The following is a 23,566-nucleotide window of genomic DNA, read 5'->3' on the forward strand; positions in this document are numbered from 1 at the left end:
CTTTACCAATTGCCTTTGCCAGATGCAAATGTCATGCCCACTATGGAGTATAGGCAGCCAACCAAATAAACACACGAGAAGGAGTCCCTTTCCTTCCCTTGGCTCCTGAGATCACGTATGCAGTGGAATTCTAGGAAGAAGGAAGTCTTCCTGCGACATCTGGGCATCTGTCAATCTGTGGGCTTCCATCCCCAACACCTACCCTTATTCTGACATGTTTTAAAAATTGGTTCCACATTTTAAGCATGTCAAGCTAGATTTTCGTTTTAGTCTCTCTTAGATATTTGGAATTAGAGCCTCCAGAGTCCATTATGCAAATCAATGCAAACGATATGCAAAACAGCAGTAGCCCCAGATTGTGGGGAGGGGAGTGTGTAGGCCAGCACAAAGGGTCTTGAATGAAAATTTGCATGTGTTAGGGGAGCCCGGGTTGAAGGCCTTGCACGTTTATTGTGACAGTGTGCATCACATTCAGTTGCTAACATTTCGTGCCAAGGAGGAGAGGTGAACTCCTGTCTGATTTCCATAATGAAGGTGGCAATGGTGGTGGAAGGGCATGTTGGGGCCGTGATTTTATGATACAATTGAAAAGTTGCTTTGAAATCATGGCCGTGGTCCCGTGGTCCCGTGGTCCTGGCGGTCTCCCCAGCCAGCTGTGTGTTCTCCAACAAGTCCCCTCCGCCAGTGTCTCCCAGTGTGCAATGAAGGGATTGTGTTAGGTGAACTTTAGGGCCCTTCATTGTGACGTCCAAGTGTCATCCTCCAGGTAAAAGCCTGTGATGGCTGTACCTGTTCGTTATATCAAGGATTCACTCTAATCTCACGCAGCGGCTCACACCCGTAATCCCAGCAACTCTGAAGGCTGAAGCAGGAGGATGACAAGTTTCAGGCCAGGCTCTGCAACTTCATGAGGCCCTAAGCAACTGAGCCAGACCCTGTCTCAAATAAAAAATTTAAAAGGACTGGAGGTGTTGCCCAGTGGTTAAGCACCCCTATGTTCAATCCCCAGTACTGAAAGAAGAAGAAAAAAAAAGAAGATTAAAGAAGTGGCTGAGAGGTCATTTTACAGTCCTCCTAGAGAGGACTGTGTGACCATGAATGGGTTATAACTTCTAGGGATGCAGACAAACAGCAGCAGCAAGGGCCAAGAGACTTACAGAGTAAGTTCCAGCAAGTTCCTTGGGCTTCCTGCTGGGAGGCTCTGAGCCTGTGCAGTGCTCGCAGTTGGGGAAGTCAGGGCAATTTCTCTCCCTGAGTATTTTGAAGACTAGGCCGTATAACCCCTCTGCCTCTGAAAAAAATTCTCCTGGAGGCCAGAGTGGCTGCTCTTTCACAGCAAGCCTGTCCATGGGGCCAGTTGGTATCTTTCCCAAACCTCTGTGCCACCCTGGACTCTGCCAAAAGACCACTGTGTCCTTAGTCTCTGGGTTGTGATTGTATCAGACACATCTGGGGCTTTGCCCCAGCAATCCTCAGGAGTCTATGGTTTAACTCCAGCTGTTTCAGCCCCATCAGCTGAGTGCAGGCATAATCTGTCAGACCCTAGGCCCAAGGCTTCCCTGACTCAGCCTCATGAGGTCCAGGGAGTGCAGTGGAGGCCCACTCAGCTAGTGCAGGCTAGTGTAGAGGACAGCCCCTAGGTGAGTGAGTATTCTCCAAGCAGGCAATGTGGGGTTCAGCATACCCAGCTCCTCAGACATACCCAGTGAGTTTGAGTTGCCCACCCCATCATCTCAGAGCTGCCCCGGATGGTTTTTCCCTATTTCACTCATCTCAGACCCCGACGGCTGACCTCACATCACCTCCAATATAAACTACCTGCACACAAGCCCCTGTTTCTGTCTCTCCCTTTTCAGACAAATGCTTATATTAGTTTGTATTAGTTGGCTAGGCTTCTATAACAAAATACCACAGACCATTATCTCTTTATGGGTTCTGGAGGCAGGAAGTCCAAAATGAAGATGGCAGCAGGGTTGGATTCCTAAGGCCTCTTTCCTACCACCTACACACTTTCTGCTTTGACCTCACGATTTCATCCCTCTGCAGACAAAGCCCCTGGTGTCACTCTGTAGGTTCTAATCTCTTCGTCTTAGAAGAACACCAGTTGGACCAGATTAAAGTTGCCCTATTGGCCTCATTTTAACTTGATTATCTCCAAATATAGTCACATTCTGAGATTCTTGAGGGTTAGAACTTCCATATATAAATTCAGGGTGGGGGACACAATTCAGGTCTTAACAACATTTATATCGGACCAAGTCATTCATGAAACAACCTGGGGGCTTTTAAGGGAATATTCTATGAAACATTGCCCATCGGCCTCAAGACTGTTCCTTTGGTGCTAAGCTACAAGGTGTGTGTGGGGTTCGGTGAAGGGGAGCTGAAATAACACAGAGCCAACAAGCATAGCAACACATTGTTTCTTTTGTGGATGCAATTTCAGATCCTCTTCCTCTTCCTGTATTAATGGGTGCAGTTGACCAGGAAAAGCATACATTTAACATACTGGTTTCACATACTTCTGATATGATCTCTTCGAGCCTCAGTTTCCCACTGTGCAAAGTGGTTGTGAGGATTAAATCAAGCACATTTTTAGGACTGACTGAAATAAGCCAGGTGCTCTGTTGATGTATGATTGAAGCCATGAATGAATGCCTAAAAGAATAGGGTGCTTAGGGCTGACCATTGGTCCTAGGGATGATGGACATGGTAACCTTCACTCAACCCCCAAGTTCCTTAACCCTTCACCTCTCACTTAGAAGTTCAGGTGAGAGGCACAGGGGTCTACACATGTACCTAAGGTGATCACAGGGCTTTGGGTCCCTGCCCCTGTCAGCAGCTGCTGGCCCTCCCAGCCAGTGTGTGAATCCCATTTGGGGCCCCTGCATTGACCATATGTCCTGCTGGAATCTGGACAAGAGCTCTGACAAAGTTAGTCCAGGGGCCAAAGTCTAGAACTGCAAAGAAGTGTGTTCATATGAACAAAGGGGAGTGAGCAGGTCAGAATCAGGACCTAGGAAATGTCTGCCGCTCCTCAGCAGGAAAGACCAGCTCTTCCTAACCCACGTGCGGGCCCAGTCTGCCTGGCAGTCTGTGATCTGAGGGATCCGATGGTGTATATGAGATATTATTTTTGAAGACTGACTCATGCTACTAAGATTAATAAGACCATGCATATTTAGAAATGTTTTTAAATGTATAGGTTTTTATCTTTTGCATCTTTTCAATGAACTAAAAAGTACACACATTGACTATCATGCATTTTTTTTTAAATGTTCAAAAGGGCTCCTCCTACTCAAAAAGACTGGGTACCACCCAGGAGATTGTTCAGAGTTCAGCCACTTAGGTGCCATCAGAAGAGCTGTTACTAATAACAAAAATTACAATGCCAGCTGGCTTGTATAGAGTGTGTTTTCTATTCCAAACTCTGTATCAAGTGCTTTATGGGTGTCTGATCTGGATGCCCTTTCCCTGGACCAGTGTCCCCTTCCTTCTGTCCCTCCTCTTTGACACTGAGACACCTCTGCCTTCTTTTAGGATTGTTTGTGGATTTATGCAAGGTCATCCAGGGCCAGGTGCTGCCCTGCTCCATTTGGGGTCCTCAGGGTCAAGGAGAGGGTAGCCCCTCTTTAATTGTTCGGTGATTCGGTCTTGGTGAGCAGAGGCTCGACATTTGGACCTTTGTCCAGTTCAGAGAAGGGAAGAGAAGCTGGTTCGCTCTGCCCGGCCGGCCTTCCTCAGGCAGTTCTGAGTGGTTCATGTGGCCAAGTTGGCCTTGCTCACTCTTAAATTGTAAAAGACAAGGTACCATGGAAGCCACAGCCTCTGAAGCTCCTGCTGTGCCTTAGGCGAAGGCTGATGGCCTGAGACATTTGAGAAAGGACGGTCCAGCCAGTTCCACTGGCTCTGGGTCTCCTGGTGTTGGCATCTCTTCCTAGCCGTGTCCAGCTGCGCATATGGTTCTGTGTCCCCCTGAGTGTCGTGCATCAGTGTGAGTCTCAAACATCCTCCTGACACATCCCCTGCAATCCCAGAACTTTCTAAGGTCCTGGGTAAAGAGGGCGCCTCTATAGACGGCTCCTTGGGGATCTCACCTCTCCTCTCTGTCTCCCTCTCCAGGCTTCCTCCTGACCTTGGCACTGACCGAAGCACTGGTACTTGCTGTCCAGGAACCATCTCCCAGGGAATCTCTCCAGGTCCTCCCCTCAGGCAGTCCCCCAGGCACCATGGTGACAGCATCCCACAGCCCTACTAGACCCTCCTCCACGGCGCTGAACCCCCATCCCGATGGACCCTCCTCACAGGCCGCAGCTACCACGGCAACGACAGCCCATCCAGATGGGCACCCTCCTACAAACACTGTTCCCACCGTCGTGGTGACAGCAACCACCCCCCATCCCGAAAGGCCCCTGCTCACAGGTTCCCCTCCAGTTCCTATGGCAACCACACCCTCGCATTCAGAGGGCCGCCCCCCGGGGGAGGCCGCCCCCACCATCCTGCTGACAAAGCCAACAGGAGTCACCAGCCGGCCCACCGCAGCGGTCCCCCGGGCCACCACCCGCAGGCCCCCCAGGCCCCCCGGCTCTTCCCGAAAGGGGGCTGGGGGTTCATCGCGCCCTGTCCCACCTGCCCCCGGCGGCTACTCTGGGAGGAAAGAAGGCCACCGAGGACGCAATCAGAGCTCCACGCACCTGGGGCCGAAGCGACCCCTGGGGAAGATATTCCAGATCTACAAGGGCAACTTCACAGGGTCTGTGGACCCCGAACCCTCAGCCCTTTCCCCCAGGACCCCACCCTGGGGGAACGCCTCTTCGCCACAGCCCCAGACAGTGGCTGTGACCACAGCATCCGGAAGTACCTCGTGGGCACCCCCCACTACCCCTGCGGTGCCTGCAGAGGACAAGCCAGGCCTTAGCAGAGCAGACCAGGGGGGTGTCCCCACCTTCACCAGCCCAGGAGGGGAGCCAGTCGCCACAGCCGCCTCAGGTGCCCCTGCCCGTCCACAACCTGCCCCAGTGCCTTCTCAACGCCCCCGTGGTGACGTGCAGGACAGCCCCAGCCACAGTGACTCTTGGCTTACCGTCACCCCTGGCACCAACAGACCTCCGTCTGGCAGCTCTGGGGTCTTCCCCGCTGCCCCGGGGTCCACCCAGGCTGCCTTTGATGCCAGTGGCTCAGCCCCTTCCCAGGGGATTCCTCAGGGAGCATCCACAACCCCACAGGCCCCAGCCCGTCCCCCCGGGGCCTCAGAAAACACTGTTTCTCCAGCCGAGGAGGAGGCTGCGGCCTCCCCCACCGTGACCGACAGGGTGCCCAGTCCTCTCTCCACAGTGGTGTCCACAGCCACAGGAAATTTCCTCAACCGCCTGGTCCCCGCCGCGGGGACCTGGAAGCCCGGAACAGCAGGGAACATCTCCCACGTGGCTGAAGGAGACAAGCCCCAGCACAGAACCACCATCTGCCTGAGCAAGATGGACATCGTCTGGGTGATCCTGGCCATCAGCGTACCCATCTCCTCCTGCTGTAAGTGCCTCGCTTCTCCCCACTCCCCTCCCTCCTCCCTCTCCGCCCACCATGCCAACAGTACTCATCCTTCGCCCTAGAGTTCTCCCACCCCCACCCAGTGGGCTGCAAGGTTCCCCGAGTCCCAGGAAACCAGGGAGCAGGAGACAAGAATCGCGGCTTCACCCTGTCCCTGGTTCTGGGACCCGCCAGGCCATGGCTCAAATGTCCTCAGGTCATAAAGCCACAGTTCCCAAGAGCTGGGGAGGACCTTGCAGACAATCTAATCCAACCATGTATTTTTCAGGAAAAAAAAAAAAAAAGAAGAAGAAGAAGAAAAAATAAAAAGCTTACTCAGGTTCCAAGAGTCACAGGCAGGGCTGGGACGGGACCTTAGAGCACCTTCCAGGGAGTGCTCCTGCCATGACACTGCCCTGCCTCCTGGGCAGCCTGCCAGACCCTACAGTAACATGGCATGAAGTCAGAGGGTGAAAGCTGAGCCCTCCAAAGAAACAGCCTGCAACCAGCCAAGTCCTCACTGACCTCTCCTCCTCCGCGTTCCTTCTTGTCTTTTCATTCTTTCTCTCCTCACTCCCTTCTCCTGAGAAAGAAGAGGAGAGAATGCTTCCATGCAGTGGGGAGTTCCATTGGCCTTAGGGGGAAAAACAACAACAACATGGCTCTTGCAGCTAAAGGAAGGCTTGAGAGTTACGTGGTTATGTGCATTTTAGCTCCTCTCCGCCTGTACGCCACCCCCAGCCCGCTTTATTTGTTCTTGGGTAGTATGAGCTGGGTGCAGGGTGGACCTCATCCTTCCATTTTGCTCTCGTGAGGTCCACCAGCATCTCCTTACTGCTGCCGGTCCCTGTGTGAGTGAGGAGTCGGGGGACATTTTCCCTGATGTCTCCATAAAGAGTGTGCTGTGGTCTCTCAGAACCCTAGGGCTTCCTTCGTCTTCTCCGGGTGGTTGATCTTCTATTCTCAGTTTCTCTGGTAACCTTGCAAGAATCTTCACTGGCCTCAGCCCCATCCCACCCCACCTGGTTGCCATCCAGCCACCCCCTGGACCCTTCTAGGGATGAGAGCTCCCACCATACTCCTCACTCCCTGGACAGCCTCTTCTTCTTGGACCCTTCAGGATTTCTCCTGCTCTCCTGGGGGCCTGAAGTTGGCCCCCTCATAATTTTTACCCCATGACCCCAAGCTGTGCCTTCTGAAACCACACAAATCAGTCCATCTAACAATCTGGAAGCAATGGAACGGCTCTCAAGGGCAGCGTTCTTTGTCCAATCTGCTCATCCCTGACCTTCAAGTCTCCTTCACAGGGCTGCCTTGGCCCTGGTCCTATCTCCCATCTGTCCCCTCTGTATGGCCACCACTTTTTTCCTGTTTATCTAGAAAGGAACACAGTTTTTCACACATGCCCAGCCATGACGGAGGGAGCTAATGGTGGACGCTTTGGCCACAGTCAACCTGTGCTGGCATCAGCCCTGTTGGTTGTACTGACTTGAGGTCACGCCATGGGCTCACCTTGATCTCAGCAGGCTTCCACAGGGCAGAGGCCTCCTCCAGTGCAGGCTGAACCCAGGATTAGTGCAAGTGGTCTGTGCCTTTAACATGAGCTGTGATTTCCGCTTGGCATTAGACTCCCCCCAGATATTTTCTAATCTGGAATCTAGATTCTTCCCAGGTGCCACTTCCGCCTGCTCATTAAGCCACACAAACTTTCCGTGTTTGCAGGCAGCCTGCTGCTGCTCTAGGACCCTAATCAGGAAAAGTGAAAATATTTGCAAGTTGCATATTTCATTCTTAATAAAAGCAGCTGTATCGTCTCTCGTGGAAACACATAATTTATAAACTGTGATTGCCTACTTCTAAAATGGAAGAATGATAATGAGACAATGTAGCACTCTTGGCCAATTTTATTTATTTATTTATTTATTTATTTATTTATTTATTGTACCACGGATTGGACCTAGTGGCACTTTAGCACTGAGCCACATCCCCAGCCCTTTTCTATATAGATACATTTTTAAAAAAAAACAGGATCTCACTGAGTTGCTTAGGGTCTTGCTAAGTTGCTGAGGCTGGCTTTGAATTCATGAACCTCCTGCCCCAATAAAATGATTAATGGTCGTGTTTGAGAAGGAACCACACAAGAGACAGCTTTTTACTTTTCCACCCTTTACATGTGTCTTGGACACTCTAGTTTACAAAGTGAGTTCCCCGTATGTTTTCTTAATCATTCCTTCTTTAAAACAAACTAGTCAGAGAAAATAAAACAAAAATGGAAACAAGGTGCTGGGGTGGACTGTGGTCATCATCCACTCTTTACAGATGGGAATTAAGTTGCTAGGTAAAGTAATTTGCCCAGAGTCCCCATCTTGCAGCAGTCAGCCCCGAGGTGGTGTGTAAAATCCATTTGTCTGATTCGGTGCAGTGTTTTGCAAGTGCCCACTGTATGCCAGGCACTGTGCCAAGCACTCGGGAACCACAGATGTGCAACTCTCCCCATCTCTCAGCACCCAGTAACCCCCTGGCTGTCCTTTGCCTGAGCTAGAGAGGGCAGGGTAGACCCAAAGACCCTGCAGACCACACCCACCTGGTTTTTGCTGTTCTAAAATGACTCCTACTTCTCCCCCTGTGCTTCTGGAAAGTGTGAGTTCGAAATTAGATCCTGCTGCAAAGCTGAAAATCCCAGAGGCTGCCTACACCATGGATCCAAATGTCAGCAGAGACAGGAGCAAGGACATAGCCCAGGACTGTACCAGGAGGACACTCCTGATGTTCTGAAAGGAGACTTCAGGTGCTGGGGGTAGAACATCTTATTTTCTAAAGTGAATTATGAATGCTCTTCAAAGTAGACTCTGGTAGCCCCTTGGGAATGACAAAGCCCATCTCCATACTGAAGGCCCCTCACTTCTGCCTGACCCTGGCTGCCTTCATATCAGCTCTGTGTCCTTGTTCATGGTCCCGACTCCTATGGGACCATCATTAACTCTGTGAAGGCCCCTGTGAGAGGGAAACTAAGATAAAAAAAAAAAAAAAAGTTTATGAGCCTCTAAACCCCAGGCTGTCTCTGGAAATGTCCTCATCTGTCTGGACGATGTTCCCACCAGGTATTATAGGCCATGTGGGCTAGGTTCAAGTGCAGACTTCCTCCCTCTGGCCATTCAGACCAGCATCAGTTCTGGCCCTGGTCAGGGGGTGCATGATTTCTCTGCTTCTGGTAGAAGCAGCAGGGAGGGTTAGCAAAACCTCCCCTGTTTGTCCCAAGAAGGGCACCCACAGTTCACCTGCCCTTCCAGATCACTTGCCCCACCCAGTGACTGGAAGAATATATTTGTGCCAGGGCTAGAAAACTGAGTCCTGCCAGACACTCGCAGCCAACAGGGTTTCAGAAGTGCTAAGAACTGAAATTGATTGGATCCAAGCCACAGCCAGCCACAGCAGGGGAGCCATGTGGCTCCTGAGCTGGTCTCTGCTGCCACCATCAGGGTGCATGGTACCTACAGCCTCCTACTAGAAGCCCCTGGCCTGGCATGAATTGTGGTCCTCACCCACCAGTCAGTGGTCTGGGTTTTCACAGGAACATCAGTCCGGAGGCCCTACCAGGCTCTCTTGCCTGTGTACACGTGTCACATCCGTCCTCCAGAATATTTTCTCCCTGCCCCGCCATTAGCAATGGGGGATGAGATCAGACAGCGAGGCCCCTGGCAGGTGCTGCTCATCTGCCAAGCTGAGCCTGGCAGACAGAGTTGAGCCTCCCAGCAACCCTGGACACCTGAGAGTTCATGTGCACCTTGCTCCGGGGCAGTCTGATTCCCTCCAGACTCTGGAGCATTAGGCAGCATTCCTGAGATAACCTATCGTTGCATCCAGTGACGGGTAGCCATGTTGGTTGTTCATGCAGCCTGCTCTGAGAATATAGGTTCCTGTGTCACTCATAGGCCTTCAGTCATTTTGTAATTCTATAAGACATCCTGGGTCGGAATGACTCCTAGCAATGAAAAGAATAGAAGATGTTGGGATTAGAAGGAAGGGTGAATGGGAGGCTTTTCTCCTTAGAGTTGATGGACCAATGGAAGAAGGGGGGAGGGGGAAAGCCTAGGGCAAGGTACGGTTGTCCAGGGAATGTCACCCTGCCACAGCAGTGTCAGGCACTCATTCTGACAGCTCTTAGCAGTGCTTCCCAGCTAGCGCCCCCTGCTGGGCTTCTCTAGGCATATTCCCACCTGGAGCCAGACACTAAGCCCCACAACCTGGCTTCCCCAGGCCTCTGGCCTCATCCCACACCCTAAGGTCTCCCTGCAGGCTCCTCACTCAATCCCCAAAGGAGGGCAATGACCGTCCACAGTCCTGCTTGGTCTTCACAATGACACTACTGGGTTCTTCTACTCGCTGGTCTGTTTTCTCATCTGTAAATTGAGGGGCCCAATCTGAAATATATCACAACTTCCTGTTCTCTCCTACTTCCCTAATTTGTACCCTGCATGGCTAACCCTGCTGCGCTAGAAAGATCTGGCTCATGGAATCAAACACGCTTGCATGTCAGCCCAGCTCTTGCCACTCACCGGCTGTGGGACGCAGACGTTTCCATGTCTGCAACACCCACCTTGAAGACTTGTAAAACAGCAGAGGTGATACTTGCAAGGACTTAGGTGAGGGTCCGCCACGGAGAGGGTGCTCACAAATGGCAGCGATTGAGTCACATTCGTTATCCATCTCGTTGCTATTAGGATTTACAGTGTGTGCCCAAACGGGCCAGGCAGAGAGCCATTCAGCAGGTGTTAAGAAAGGTCGGCTCCCTGGGGACCTATGGGGCTTCATTTCCATCTCTTAGCCCATGGCAGATCCCTTCATCTGAAAGCATTTCCCCTCCCAGAAATTTGAATATAATATCTAGGGCTATGCCTTAAAATCTGTGACCTCCTCTTCTCCTGTCACATCTGACAAGCCGTGAATGGTTCCCCGTTAACATTCATGGAAAGCCAGGAGAGTTTGCTTAAATGTCAGCCCTGTTTGAAAACTCGAGGAATCAGGGGCCTCATTCATGTCTGCTGGCCCTGATGGCCATTGCCTCTGGTGACACAGACAACTGAAGATGTTCAACTAAATGGGGGAGGGAGTGGCTGGCAACCTGAGTTTGGATACACCTGTGAAGTTGGCATAGCACTCTCCATACCCAATGCAGGTGTCCCCCAGTGTTCAGGATGACATAGGATGGCAGGCATCAACTTGAAGGTCACTGAGACCTGTGTTCAAATTGCTTTAATTAACTGGGTGATCATGATCCATCTCGTTAACTCCCATGACCTTTAATTACCTCTTCCATAAATAGGATGAACACCAGTACCTTTCCAAGGTGGTTCGTGTTGAGGGCTTAAATTGGCATGTAAAGTGCTCAGGTGCTGGGAAAACATTACACACTCCACAATCTGAGTTGTATTTATCTCTTAGGTGAAATTTCAGACCACTGAAATAATGAAAATTCTAAGCCCCAGGTGGAGCTTGGGCCTCGAGCATCCCAATAGGCATGCAGCCCAGCTTTTCTTTCTAGATCTTTCTTGTGCGGGCTGCTGGGAAAACAAGAAAAAAGCATGTGTTAATGAAGCAGCCATAGTGGGTCAGGCATTGTGCTTACAACCCCATGAAGTCCATATTGGTCAGAGAGATGCAGTGGCCTACCAGGTGTAATATGTGGCAGAGCTGTGACTTGAACCCAGGCCTCTCTGCTGCCAAGCCTGCTCTCTCTGTAGTGAGTCTGGCTTCCATTAAAAAGATGAAATGGAGAGAAGCCCTGAAACTCCCTGAGAGAAACATAACCAGCCAGGCACCCTAACACCATGTGACAGGGAGAAGCATGGAAGAGAGCACCCTGTCCCAGTCCTAGGTTATCCTGCAATGGCATCAGCCCTCCCTGCAGGGTAGGATCCCTGCACCTGGCTTTCTTCAGATCCAGGGGCAATGTGGGCTGTTAGACCCAGCACTGGATGAGGGGCCAGCAGACCAGGATTCTGCCCACTTCCAGCCCCGTGGGCAAGCTCACCTCTTGGGGTTTCCATTCCCCAGTTTGTAGAGTAAGAATGTAGGATGGAAGAAGGGACAGGTTTGGTTACCCACCTACTGTTCCCAGGAACAATTTCAAGTGCCTGGTTGCATCTCATCATCCCAGAGGAGGCTGAGAAGGACTAAGTAATTTACTCAGGTCATGCGAGTGATCAACTATCATCTAGATTCTAAATTCTACATCCCTCCTGCCATTCTGACTAGGGGACAGCTAAGACCACATGGGAGGTGCAGATACCCTTCTCCCTTAAGGGGCTGCACAGACTATACAAATCTAGCTCATGGGCACCTTTCCTCCCCTGCCAGCCTGTGTTTGGGGTCTGTGTGACATGATGGGAGGTGGCTCTGAAGAGTTGAAGAGTGGCTCTGTTTGTCCCAACAGAGGAGACCTTCCTGACAACCCTCCACCAGAACAGAGCAGGAGCTGAGGGAGTGTCACTTTGCCCACATCCCTCTCTTCATGGCTTCTGTTTCACCAGTTTGAATTCCCCCACTATTTCACCATCCCAGGTCCAGGAGCCGGCTGACAGGTAGTGGCCATGAAGAAGAATCGCATCAGAAAATAAGAGAGGGGACTTGAAGTGCTGTCCCAACCCAGCCACTCACAGACCTGTGGCCAGTGGCAAGTCAGTTGGGCTTCGGGCTGTGGTGTTTCACCTGCAGAATGAGAAGGTGGCCTGAAGGAGCAGGTTTCCAGGCGGATCCTTCCTGCACCCTGTTTTCTCCTTTAACTATTTAAAAGAAAGGACTTTTAAGACAAAGGAGGGCAAGAAGGAAATCCACAAAACTCTGAATAATTAGATACCAGCTAATCTCTAGAATCCCTTTAGCCCATTCAGAAATCTCCCTTATGTTTTAGAGCCTTTTTAAAAGGAAACTGGAAGGATGAGAAGCAATTTTAAAAAGAAAAGTTCCTAGCAGATTCAAGGAAAGGGAAGCTCACCCTATCTCTTGACCTTGTTCAGAGGCCTTTCAGGTTGAGATGCCAGCAAGGCTGGCAGCTGGAAAGAAAACTACAGAATACCCAGTCACCCCCTGGGGCTCTGGGTCTGGCTCTGAGGTCTCAGTCTGCATGGATGCCAGCTTTTGCAGCTGCCTGGTGCACTGACGCGACCCACAGAATGCTGGCCAGACCCTCCGGCTGCTGTGGATGGAACCGGTGCTCTGCTGCCCCCTGGTGCTGGCTTCTGGCAGCGCAACCTGCCCCCGTTAAAGGGTTATTCAATTTATTGCTTATTGCAATTTATTGCCCGTTGTCTCACACAGAAGTGATTGGCACCACCAGGGGTTGGGTGCATGCAGCCCTGGCCATCCCCGGCGCCACACCCAGAGATTCTACTGGTAGAGAACCTAGAGTAGGATGCACTCAGTCCTCACTTACTGGCTTCTCCCCATGAGGACTTTTATCACCCTGTTGCATTGCCATCCCACTGTGTGAATTAGGATAGGCCACTCCACTCAATGACCTCAGAAGCCTTCCCTGCCAGCATGCCCAAGCCACTCTGTCCATACCTAGTTCATCCACAAAATCCAGACGTGTGCCTTCCTCCTGGGGGCTGGGAGTCCTAGCAATTAAGCGGAGAGAGCCACACGTCACAGTGGGTGCATGCAGTCAGGCCACTGAGTCCTGATCAGGCCACCTGCACAAGTTGAGCCTCTGTACCTGCCCAGCGCAGAACCATGGATGTTTAAGGGCATGGGCTTTGGAGTCCAGGTATCTAGGTTTGCTCTTGGGCATATCACTTTTCCTCCCCAAGCCTGTTTTCCTATCTATAAAATCAGTAAGCCTGGTAATACTGACCTCAAGTATTAAATGGAGAATTAAATGAAAAAGAAAATTAGGGGCGGGAAGTACAGAGAATGGAACCCAGCACTTTATTACTATGGCACATCCCCGGCCTTTTCATATTTTATTTTCCGACAGGGTCCCAGATTGGTTAGGCTAGGCTCGAACTTGCAACCTCCTGCCTCAGCCTCCCAAGTCTCAGATTACAGGTGTGTGCCACCACACCCAGCAATGAAGTCATATTTCTAATGTGCCCAGAACATAATTCTTGCATAGATTTTAGCAGGTTTTTTGGTTGCTGATTTTTCTCATGATAGTGCCAGAAAAGCTGTTCTATCAGGGATTTTCCTGTGAGCCTCTGCCCTCCAGATCCTCTATGGAAGTCAAGGGCTTATTTTGTAAAGTTCACTGAGCCCTGTTCCCCTTTCTGCCATACTTCTGCTCCAGCTGAGAATGCTCCCCTCAGTCCACACGTGCAGCTCAGGGTGCATCCACTCTTATTTGCAGCCAAGCTCTGGGGAGCCTTCCCACCAGATGAGCAAGGGAAAGACCACTCTTGGCTAACTAAAACTATAGACCTGCAGTAACAATAGATATCATCAAGCTCCATGCAAGTCCCGGGACCCTCAGCCCCTTGGGGCAGCCTCTAAACACTGCTCTGACCTCACTTCCTGCTCCACACACACACTCCATTCCACTGCTGCTCTTCCTGTTCTCCTGCACAATTAGCTTGTCCCCACCTCAGCCCCTTTGCACATGCTGTTCACCCTCCTAGAACATACTGTCCCATCCCACAATAGAACTGACTCTCTGCTCTAAGGTTACCTCCTCAGGGCAGCCCATCATGGTGATTCTAAATCAGCCTCTCCCCCAACTCCCCTCATCATCTCTCTCACTTTACCCTGTTATCTTCATTGAATGGTTATGACTCCCTGAATTTGCCTTATTTATTCATTTTGTCTGTGATTATTGTCTAACCGCTCTGCATCCCTCCATACTTGTGTTGCAATAGATGCGCAGGAAAGTTAGGGGTCCTTTTCTTCTACCCCTACCTGCTGAGAGCCACAGCCAAGTTGGAATGGCCCCTGGCATTTTGCCAGAAGTAATAGTTGAGAGGCGAGCCATTAAGATGATGCTGGATTGATTCAATTGTATATTAGACCCCTGCTGTCCGCCTCAGCCTGCTACTTTGGAGTTCTCGCAGGGATTCCTGGAGAGTTCGCATTGGTTGGGGAAGTGCCGGGAGAGGGAGTTCCAGTGTGGTGTGTTCCTGGAGGAGCCGCATGGGTGGCATTCGGGAGAGTTCCCGGGGAGTGTTCCCGGGGAGTGTGCTGGTGGAGTTTGGAAATAAAGTTTGTTCCTGTTTGAGTGGCTCGTGATTTGTGCCCAGCCAGACTGCGGCACCTACCTCCCCAATAATTTTAACAGTTTCTGGTACAAGATAGGCACTCAATATACATAGATACCGGTTGGAAGGACAAAGGAAGAGAAGAAGGAAGGATGTCTGGCCTTCACAAGCCCTGCCTGGAGACGGGCATTCATCGCCAGGACCATTGCCTCCATCCTTGTCCTTGTCACCTCCCTCTCTGACTTGTACTCTCTCCATAGCCGTCTTGCTGACTGTGTGCTGCATGAGGAGGAAGAAGAAGACAGCCAACCCCGAGAACAACCTGAGCTACTGGAACAACGCCATCACCATGGACTACTTTAACAGGCACGCCGTGGAGCTGCCCAGGGAGATTCAGTCCCTGGAGACCTCCGAGGTAAGGAGCCCCACACCTCAAGGTCCCCCAGGAGTGCAGGGAACAGCACGGCCCCTCAGAGAGAGCCACAGAGCCCCCGCCCATCCCAGTGCTCTATGCTCGGGCAGCAGCCGTCATGCCCACCCCTGCCCTGCTGAACCAGGATCTGCATTTTAACAAGAATTCCCAGGTGCCTTCTGCACATTGGAGGAGCAGTGTTCTTAGCACTCCTGGTTTCCGGGAATAATAACAAATACTGATTGAGAATCTGTTTGGTGGCAGGCACTTTGGGGGCACCATGGAGATGACAGCTTCTTCTCAGGGGCTCAAAGTCTGAGATGTGGCTGGGAGATGAACCCCAGCATCCCTCAGAAACAGACTAGGGGACACAAGGCCCGGTTACAGACAAAGAGCTACAGGGAAGAGAAGCATGCCCAGGGGAGGTGCTGGGAAGGACATCTGGATTTCAAGCAGGCATCATGGAAAAGAAGAAGCCTAAGTCCAGGAAGGGATCCGGTGGGGGTGTAGTACATCAGGCCAAGGAGAAGGCACTGGAGAGGGAGAAGTCACTGGGAGAGCTGGCCCGCGGCTACTGGCTGGCTGGCCAGTGAGAAAGCCTGGGCTTGACTCTGTGATCGGAGTCCACACTCTTTTTATTCCCCATGGAGCAGGGGGAACAGCAGGGGGGAGCAAGAAAGAGGGATGAAGAGGCCAGATGAGGCATGATCCTGGATGGGGTATCACGGATTGTGGATGTTACTTTGGGGCAGCAAAGGGTCATTGGAGGTCTCCAGGGCTGGGTGAGCCAGGGTTAGGAGAATTATGCTGTTGCCTGGTGAAGGCACTCCAAGTGTGGTCAGAGAATGAATTAGGAAGGAAAAGAAGGGTGGTTTGGTAGATGGATGAATGGATGAGAAAATAGGCAGAAAAACCAAGCAGAAATAATAGGTCAACTAGGGCTCAGTGGAGACAGGCCAAGAGAAAGATGGCGGACTTCTGAACTGGCAGGCCGGTGAGAAGAGCTCTTTGGGAGGCACACCCCCCACTTCCCCGGCAGACCATTACAAATGTCATTGTGGCCACAGAGCTCCATGCTCAAGACCCTTCTGCAGCTTCCCATTGCTCTTTAGCTAAAGTTCAAAGTGTTTTACAAAGTAGACCTGCCTCCTGCCAACATTCTGGCGTTGCTCTCCCCCTCACCTGCTGAGATCCAGCCACACGGGATCCCTCATGGTACCAAGTGACATCGCACGCTCTCTAGACCTGTGCATGGGCCATTCCCTCTCCTGTAGTGTCTCCTGTATCTCCCCTTGTTCACCTCAGTGACCTCTGCCATCATTCAGGGCCCCGTCTGCATGTGACCTTCCCTGATCTGCCAGGCTGACCTTGGCCTTCTACCCTAGGGCCTCGGCTCACTGTGCTTGTCCATTTTAGCATTTTAGCATTCACTGGAGTTGTGATCACATGGCTCCTGGTCTGATCCTGCTCACATGGAATAGCCAGTTGATTCCACACTGCTAACCCCAGTGGTCAGTTCTAAGTACCCTTCTTACCAGATCTACCAGCCGCGTGTTGCCAGTTAACCAGCCATCCCCTCCTTATTTATTTATTTATTTATTTGGTACCGGGGATTGGACCCAGTTGCACTTAACCACTGAACCACATCCCCAACCCTATTTTGTATTTTATTTAGAGACAGGGTCTCATTGAGTTGCTTAGGACCTTGCTAAGTTGCTGAGGCTGGCTTTGAACTCCCGATCCTCCTGCCTCAGCCTCCTGAACTACTGGGATTACAGGCGTGCACCACCACTGCATGTCCCTCTCCAGCTCTCCCCTACTCCTGGCAGATCCTTCCCAGTTTGTCACTGAGTCCCTGTCTTTCCCTGGCTTTTTGTCCCTGGAGCCCAGGCTCAGTCCTGCCTTGGCTCCTCTTTTTCTACTTAAGTTCCACAATTGAAAAGCCATTGCTATTGCCACATCATTGACTCCAAATTTCTCTCTTGCCTTGACATGTCTCCTGAACACCAGACCCAAATGCCCGGCCACCTACCACACACACATCTAATAATTGTCTCAAATTCCACCTGCCCAGGTCTGAATTCTTCATTCCTCTCTCCCACCCCCAAACTCAAAACTCTCATGGTTTCTTTGTTACATAGATGCCAGCAGAGGGTTTTGCCTCTGGCGCCCCAGTCTGGGAAGCCCTGCTGATCCTTCCTTCAGCAGGGCCCAGCCCAGCCTCACCCCACCTCATAATGGCTGCAGCCAGCTCTGAAATTGGGGCTCCCCATTGCCATCTGGCCACCTGCAATCTTTGAAGACAGACAGCCGCCCACCAGCCAGACCCCGTGACAACCAAGGCTCCCGACTCTCAATGGCTCCTCTTCACACATTAGATAAAATTCAGGCTCCTCCTTCCATACAGACTCTTCAGAAGCTGGCCCTGCCTACCGCCATGTCACCCCACACACCCCCAAGCCACTTAGTGGTGCTGGGATTGGACCCACAGGTGCTGTACCACTGAGCTACCTCCCCAGCACCACCACCTCCTTTTTTAAAAATTTTCCGGATTAAGTCATCCAGGCTGGCCTTGAACTTGCCATCCTCCTGCCTCAGCCTCCCAAGCAGCTGGGTTTGCACTGGTGTTTTTGCTCTTCCCCCTACCCAGGAAGCCGGCTGCCCTGGCACCTCTCTGGAATGCTTTTCTCCTGCATGTCTCCATCTCTCGATTCCTTCTGGTCTCTGTTCAAAGGTCATCTCCTGGGGGAGTCTTGCCCTCACTATTCTGAACTGATAAGAACCCCCGAATGTCACATCCTTATCCCTCTTTTGCCCTGGTTTTGGTCCATTCCCTGCTGTAATGGGGCCTTGTTCCTTGGGTTCACTACTCCATTCCCAGTACCTAGGACAGTGCCTGACCCAAGGCAGCCCTCTCTAAATCACATGAAATGAAGGAACCATGAATTCTGTTCACTGCGGTTTACCCTAACACATAGTAGTCGCTTAATAAAAAAAATAAATTAATTAAACAAAGGACAGACAGAAGGCCAGCTTCATGGGAGAATAAACTTTGAGTGGAGACAGAGCACATTCTGTATTAGAGTACGTGAAAACAATTCTAACTTGGCAAAAACTCCCTAACTGGCCCCATTTTGAGTATGGCCTGTGAGCCCCTGAACTCCCAATTTCACATATGCTTTTTGCATATCTGTAAATGAAAACCAAAGCAAAAGACAGTGCTCCAGAGCTCACCGCAGTAAAGTCCCCGCTTGCAGAGCTCCACGGTCAGGCATTATTCCAGCCTGGAGCACCAGAGCCACCGTCCAACACAAGCCAAAGCCTCTGGTGGAAAGGGCTGTCCCAGCTGCTCAGGGTCTCCAGAACAGGAGGGCGCCACCCAAGCCCCAGCTAAAAGCTCAGCTTGGCTTCAGAGCAGATTTTAGTGCTGTTTGCCTCCCGGCACTCTACTCACCTACTTCTGCTTTATTTAGAGAAATATGGCCATTTGTTCCAATTATCTGATCTCATGCTGTCTGAGGGCAGAGGAGGGCAGCCCGGAGCCTGGACAGAGACAGCTGGGGACATGCGTGGGCTGCAGACCATGCCAGATGTCCTGGAGCAAATTCCACCATGCTGTACACCTTCAGATCACCCACCCCCTGCCTTTTAGCCACCAGCTTTAGAAGCACCAAATGCTTTGCCTAAGCAAGTTTCTCTGCTCCCTGCTCCTCATCCATGTCCATGGAAGCAGCCAAGCAAATCCAGAATTAGACAGGCAAGATGGTGACAGCCAGGGGTTCCCTGGTAACTTTCCTATTCTCTCTTCTTTTTCCTCCTCCTCCTCCTCCTCCTCCTCCTCCTGCTTCTCCTCCTCCTCCTCCTCCTCCTTTCTTTCTCTCCTTTCCTGCCTTGGTTGTTTTCTAAATAACCTTCTTTCTATGCAGTGACACGTATGATGTGGTTCACCCAGGGCACATTCTTACTTTGGAAGAACTGTAAACCAGTGGACCACATTTCAACCTCCAAACCCCCTCAACCCAACAGCAAGGTGGACAAAAGGGATTTCTGTCCCCTCTGAGTGCCGCCCTGTTGTCCTTTACTACAAGGTGACCCAGGGCCACCCTCCTCAGCAAAGTCCCACCTGGGAAGGATCTTCTTGTCTCCTGAAAAGATATTTTATCAACAGTGGAGTTTCTTCTCTCCTTGTGATCCATGAAGCAATCAGCCCTCCTCAAAACGCATCGATGTTTTGTTTAAAAATAAACTACAGAGAATTAATTGTGGCTTCTTAAAAAAAAGAAAGATATTTATGGGCAGATCTGGCATGAGCCATTATACCTTAAGTCTGCTCTTGAGTTCATTTGCCCTGAAATGGCTCAGAGGGTCTTAGATTTCACTTGTTTAGTGTTGGAATAAGCTGTGGCTTTTCTTTCTTCCATTTTTCTAAATGAAACAATTAATTCCCAAGCTGTCAATTCTGTGAATATAATAATTATCTCAAAGTTACCATAAGTGGTATATTCATTGCCTCAATTTTAGTGTTTATATGTGTCCCAAATCTGGGACAATGGGACAAAATGGGTTAGTACCTGCACCTGAATCTGAGGACAGCCCTTTAGCAACCCACAGGTGTGGCAATCCTTCCTGATCCTTCCCTGCCAATGCAATCATATTGCCTTCTGAGCAGTGGATTGCCTATTGCTAGGCTTTCCTGCTCCTGGGGTTGAGCAAACAGGGCTTGAGCATTTTCCCTGACCAACTATTATACAATCGCACAGAGATTCAGGTTCCCTGAGCTCAGCTTCTAGCTATAAGCTCAGCTTCTAGCGCTACAAAAAACTGGGCAATAATCCTGAACAGGCTCTGAGAGGGTCAGGTGGAGGAGGAAAAATTGGACATCAAAGACTCTGATGGGTGACAGGAGAGGAAAGAAGTGAGTGGACATAGGTGCGTTCAGGAAGGAAGAGCAGAGACGTCTCCCAGAGATCTATGAGAAAGACACAAGTAGAGTCTGAGGTCCAAGTGAACCAATGTTTGCCCTTGAAGGAAGCAAGCCATACACACGATGTCTGTCCTGCACGGTGAGCCCCTCTCAGACTTTGTTAAGGAAAGCAGTACCATCTCTGGCAACCTTAGGGTAGGGGTAACTCAGGAAGCAGGAAGCCTTTTTTGGAAGTTGTTAGAAAAAAATCTGAAAGAACAGCAGAGAGCACTCTGCGCCCCCGCCTTGGCAGTAGAGGTGACAAACGCATACCAAGCGATCCTGAAATAAATGTTCCTCTGTGTGCATTTGTTTGAGAACACCTTCCCCAGCTCACAGCATCTCCTCCCTCTCTCTCCCCAGGACCAGCTCTCAGAGCCCCGGTCCCCAGCCAACGGCGACTATCGAGACACGGGGATGGTCCTCGTGAACCCTTTCTGTCAAGAGACACTGTTCGTGGGAAACGATCAAGTGTCCGAGATCTAGCTGCAGCAGCCTTCACTCTGCCGTTCCCTATTTTTCATCTCTAAATTATAAATATACAAATATATATATTATAAATATAACCTTTGTGTAACCCTGACTTAATGAGAAACATTTTCAGCTTTTTTTCCTAAGAATTGTCAACATCTTTTTTATAAGTGTGGTTTAAAATCAGAAAAAAAAAAAAAAAACTTTACAGAATGACCCGTGGCTTTATAAAATAAAGGTATTTCTAAGCAAAGCAGTGGCATCAGTTGCTTCTCTTGATAACTGTCTCTGAGCCCTCAGGGAGTCGTAGGAGCCCGGGCAGGTGAAGGAAGAGATCGACCTCCTGGACAAGCAGAATGCTAAAGTGGTCAAGGGCATGGTCTGTTGCCCGATTCCTTAGATTGGAGACCGGTCTCCTCCCTCCTCATGTGCACATGCGTGAAGGGGACTGGGCCACCCAGGAGGAGCACGAGGTACAGCATACTCAAACCAAAGCAGGAAAAGCGAAAATGTCTTCACCCTGGAGGACAGGAACCCTGGGGACTCGCGGTGACACCATTGGATGTCAAGTTCAATGCCAATGTCGTAGGCGGAGGCAGGAGCCGACCACCCTCAGGAGATCTGAGGAGGACGTGGAAGCATCCTAAGGCGCCTGCCCTGTGATCACCCCATGGGTGCTCCCGCCAGGCCAACCACAGGACCTCCCGTCCCTGGAAGCCCCACATCTGCATCCCACAATGGCACCTCTTCTCTCGGGGAGGGTGTAGGCACAGGTCCCAACCCTGGAGCTTTAGAACCCTCGCCCTTCCTTAAGGATCAGATGTTCATTGGGGTTTTCTCCAAAAGTGATGATGGTATTGTGTCCCAAGGAGCAGGTCTAAGGGCTTGCCACTTTTGAAACCTTCCTCCTGCACTCCTAAAGCAAACCAGATTGCCAAAGCCAGCCACTTGGGAGAAGCCAGAAGCTGGTTCCGTCCACCTGCAGAGGTACTGCAGACCCTCTTGCCCCTTGGGCCCAAGGATCTGCTATGGGCTCTTCTTTTGCCCTCCTTTCTCTCTCCTGCTCCCCGCATCCCGCCAGGCTGCCTCCGGACTCCCACGGTGCCCAGAGACCAGTACCAGTGAGGCTCAGACTCTCAGCCACACAAGAGGGGCTTCAAGAGGTGGCTAGAAGAGAAGATAACTGCTTTGACACTTCCTTTCTCTAAAAAAGAAAAATAGTTTGATAGTATATTTTGAATATAGATGTTCTTATAGGCAGATTGGGAATTGAAATTGAATGTCGGTTCATCCGTTTGTGTTGTTACTTACTGTGGTCTTCTTACCATGACTTTCTCCTTCCCACCCATGTTGCCCTTTTTCAAAAAAGCAAGATGGCCTTCGAAAATGTGTGTTCTCGATGTCTGTATGAACCTCCTCGACCCGAGTTCTGTGGTCTCTCAGCCCCCAAAGGAGCAGGTTAAATGTTGCCCTGAGATTTGTTTTCTCTGTTACTGTCTATGTTGTTCTCTGACCTTAACCTTCTCATGTTTCTTTAGCTATTGCATTGACTGTATCAACGTGTGTGAGTATATAGAGTGAGAAATCTGTTTGTAAAGTAAAATTTATATATAATATATGTAATCAAGGATACATATGTTATATATACATTTGTGGATGTATGACTTATTTTTCCGTACCCACAGAATTCCGCTACCATGGATATATAAATAAACTTATTTTATTACCCAAAGGATTAAGTCGCTAATATATTTTGCCTTCTTTTTCATCAGAAAATAACTTTCAAGTCTCGCTAATACGTGTCCGTCTGTGTTTTTTAATCTGCTTGCACGTGAAGTTGGGTTTTGTGAGTATGATGAGATAATAGGATGAGCAGTGTGTCATTTGGTAAAGCGGGTCCTTTAGAACATGCTTGTGACTTTTCCAGAGGAGAATCCTCTCTCTTAGGGTCTCTGGGGTGGATGGTTGGTGTCCATCAGGGTACCTTCCTTCCCCATTCTCCACTCTGTGGATTTATGGTAAATATCCTTGAGTCAGAAAGACCTGTAAATTAACCTGGCGACTGAGTGTTACCATTTGGTGCAATAACAGTGCATGAACATGACACCTTTGCCAACATTTTAATGGGTAGCTTGATCCCTTCAGTTAGCTTGGTAGGTACATCCTGGAATTGATAGAGTACAGATCCTCAGGACCCAGCCAACATCACCTGTTGCAGGAGGATGTCCTTGTGATACAGTCTTCAGTGCACCATGGGCCCTTCTTGTGCACTGCAGGGATGCCACACCCAAATAAACCAGGGTCCTGTAGGCCTTGACTTATCCAGAGGGCTCCTCCATCTGTTAATCAAATAGCAAACATTTGCATTTATAAAGTACCTTCCATGTCATCTCAAATAGACAATGTGGAAGGGGGAAATGAAACAGACAGAAGGAAGGGTTATGGTATCCTAATCACACAGAACATTCTGGTAGGCAACCAGATTTTTTTTTTTAAGAGAGAGAGAATTTTTTAATATTTATTTTTTAGTTTTCGGTGAACACAACATCTTTATTTATTTTTTTTTTATTTTTATGTGGTGCTGAGGATCAAACCCAGCACCCCGCACATGCCAGGCAAGCACGTTACCGCTTGAGCCACATCCCCAGCCCGCAACCAGATTTTTTTAACTTTGCCTGTGTGACATCAGATAGGTGCTCTGCTTTCTGGGTGGTGGGCACCAGAGAGGGTCCTAAATAAGTTCCTGGACTAGGAGTCAGAAGAAGCCTTCTTAGCTTAGCTCTGCTACTTTCTGAACAAAGGACCTTAGGCGAGTCACTTCAGTTCTCAGGGTCCTTATCACATAGGGGGACAATAGCCAATTGTAGACAGGTGATCATGAGTTGTGCAGGACACAGCCCGAACAGCCATACATGTCAACTCATCTTCCAAGGTAGAATTAAGATTTCAGTGAAACAAAGATGGAATCAGGTACGGCACTGGGATGGAATTTGACTTCCCTCCTCTTATCTCACC

At 50.2% G+C, this 23,566-nt stretch overlaps 1 protein-coding gene and 1 long non-coding RNA gene across 5 annotated transcripts in view; one reads left to right on the top strand and one right to left on the bottom strand.

The window, feature by feature from the left end:
* TMEM108 (transmembrane protein 108) overlaps positions 1-21,673 on the top strand; it is a 303,875-nt gene extending 282,202 nt beyond the window's left edge. For all 4 annotated transcript variants that reach the window (XM_081300783.1, XM_081300785.1, XM_081300784.1 and 1 more), the window contains 3 exons: positions 4,120-5,523; positions 14,966-15,120; positions 20,444-21,673. In XM_081300783.1, the coding sequence (XP_081156909.1) occupies positions 4,120-5,523; positions 14,966-15,120; positions 20,444-20,566 (1,682 nt within the window). In that variant the 3' untranslated portion in view covers positions 20,567-21,673. The remainder of the gene's footprint in view (positions 1-4,119; positions 5,524-14,965; positions 15,121-20,443) is intronic.
* LOC308652823 lies at positions 10,868-12,585 on the bottom strand. The gene is made up of 3 exons (XR_014022904.1): positions 12,515-12,585; positions 12,182-12,302; positions 10,868-11,081 (listed from the first exon to the last, which is right to left on the bottom strand). It is a non-coding gene; the product is annotated as an uncharacterized lncRNA (long non-coding RNA).
* Positions 21,674-23,566: the final 1,893 nt, after the last annotated feature.

This window comes from Spermophilus citellus, assembly GCF_964194105.1.
Source record: "Spermophilus citellus genome assembly, chromosome: 7".
Taxonomy (NCBI): domain Eukaryota; kingdom Metazoa; phylum Chordata; class Mammalia; order Rodentia; family Sciuridae; genus Spermophilus; species Spermophilus citellus.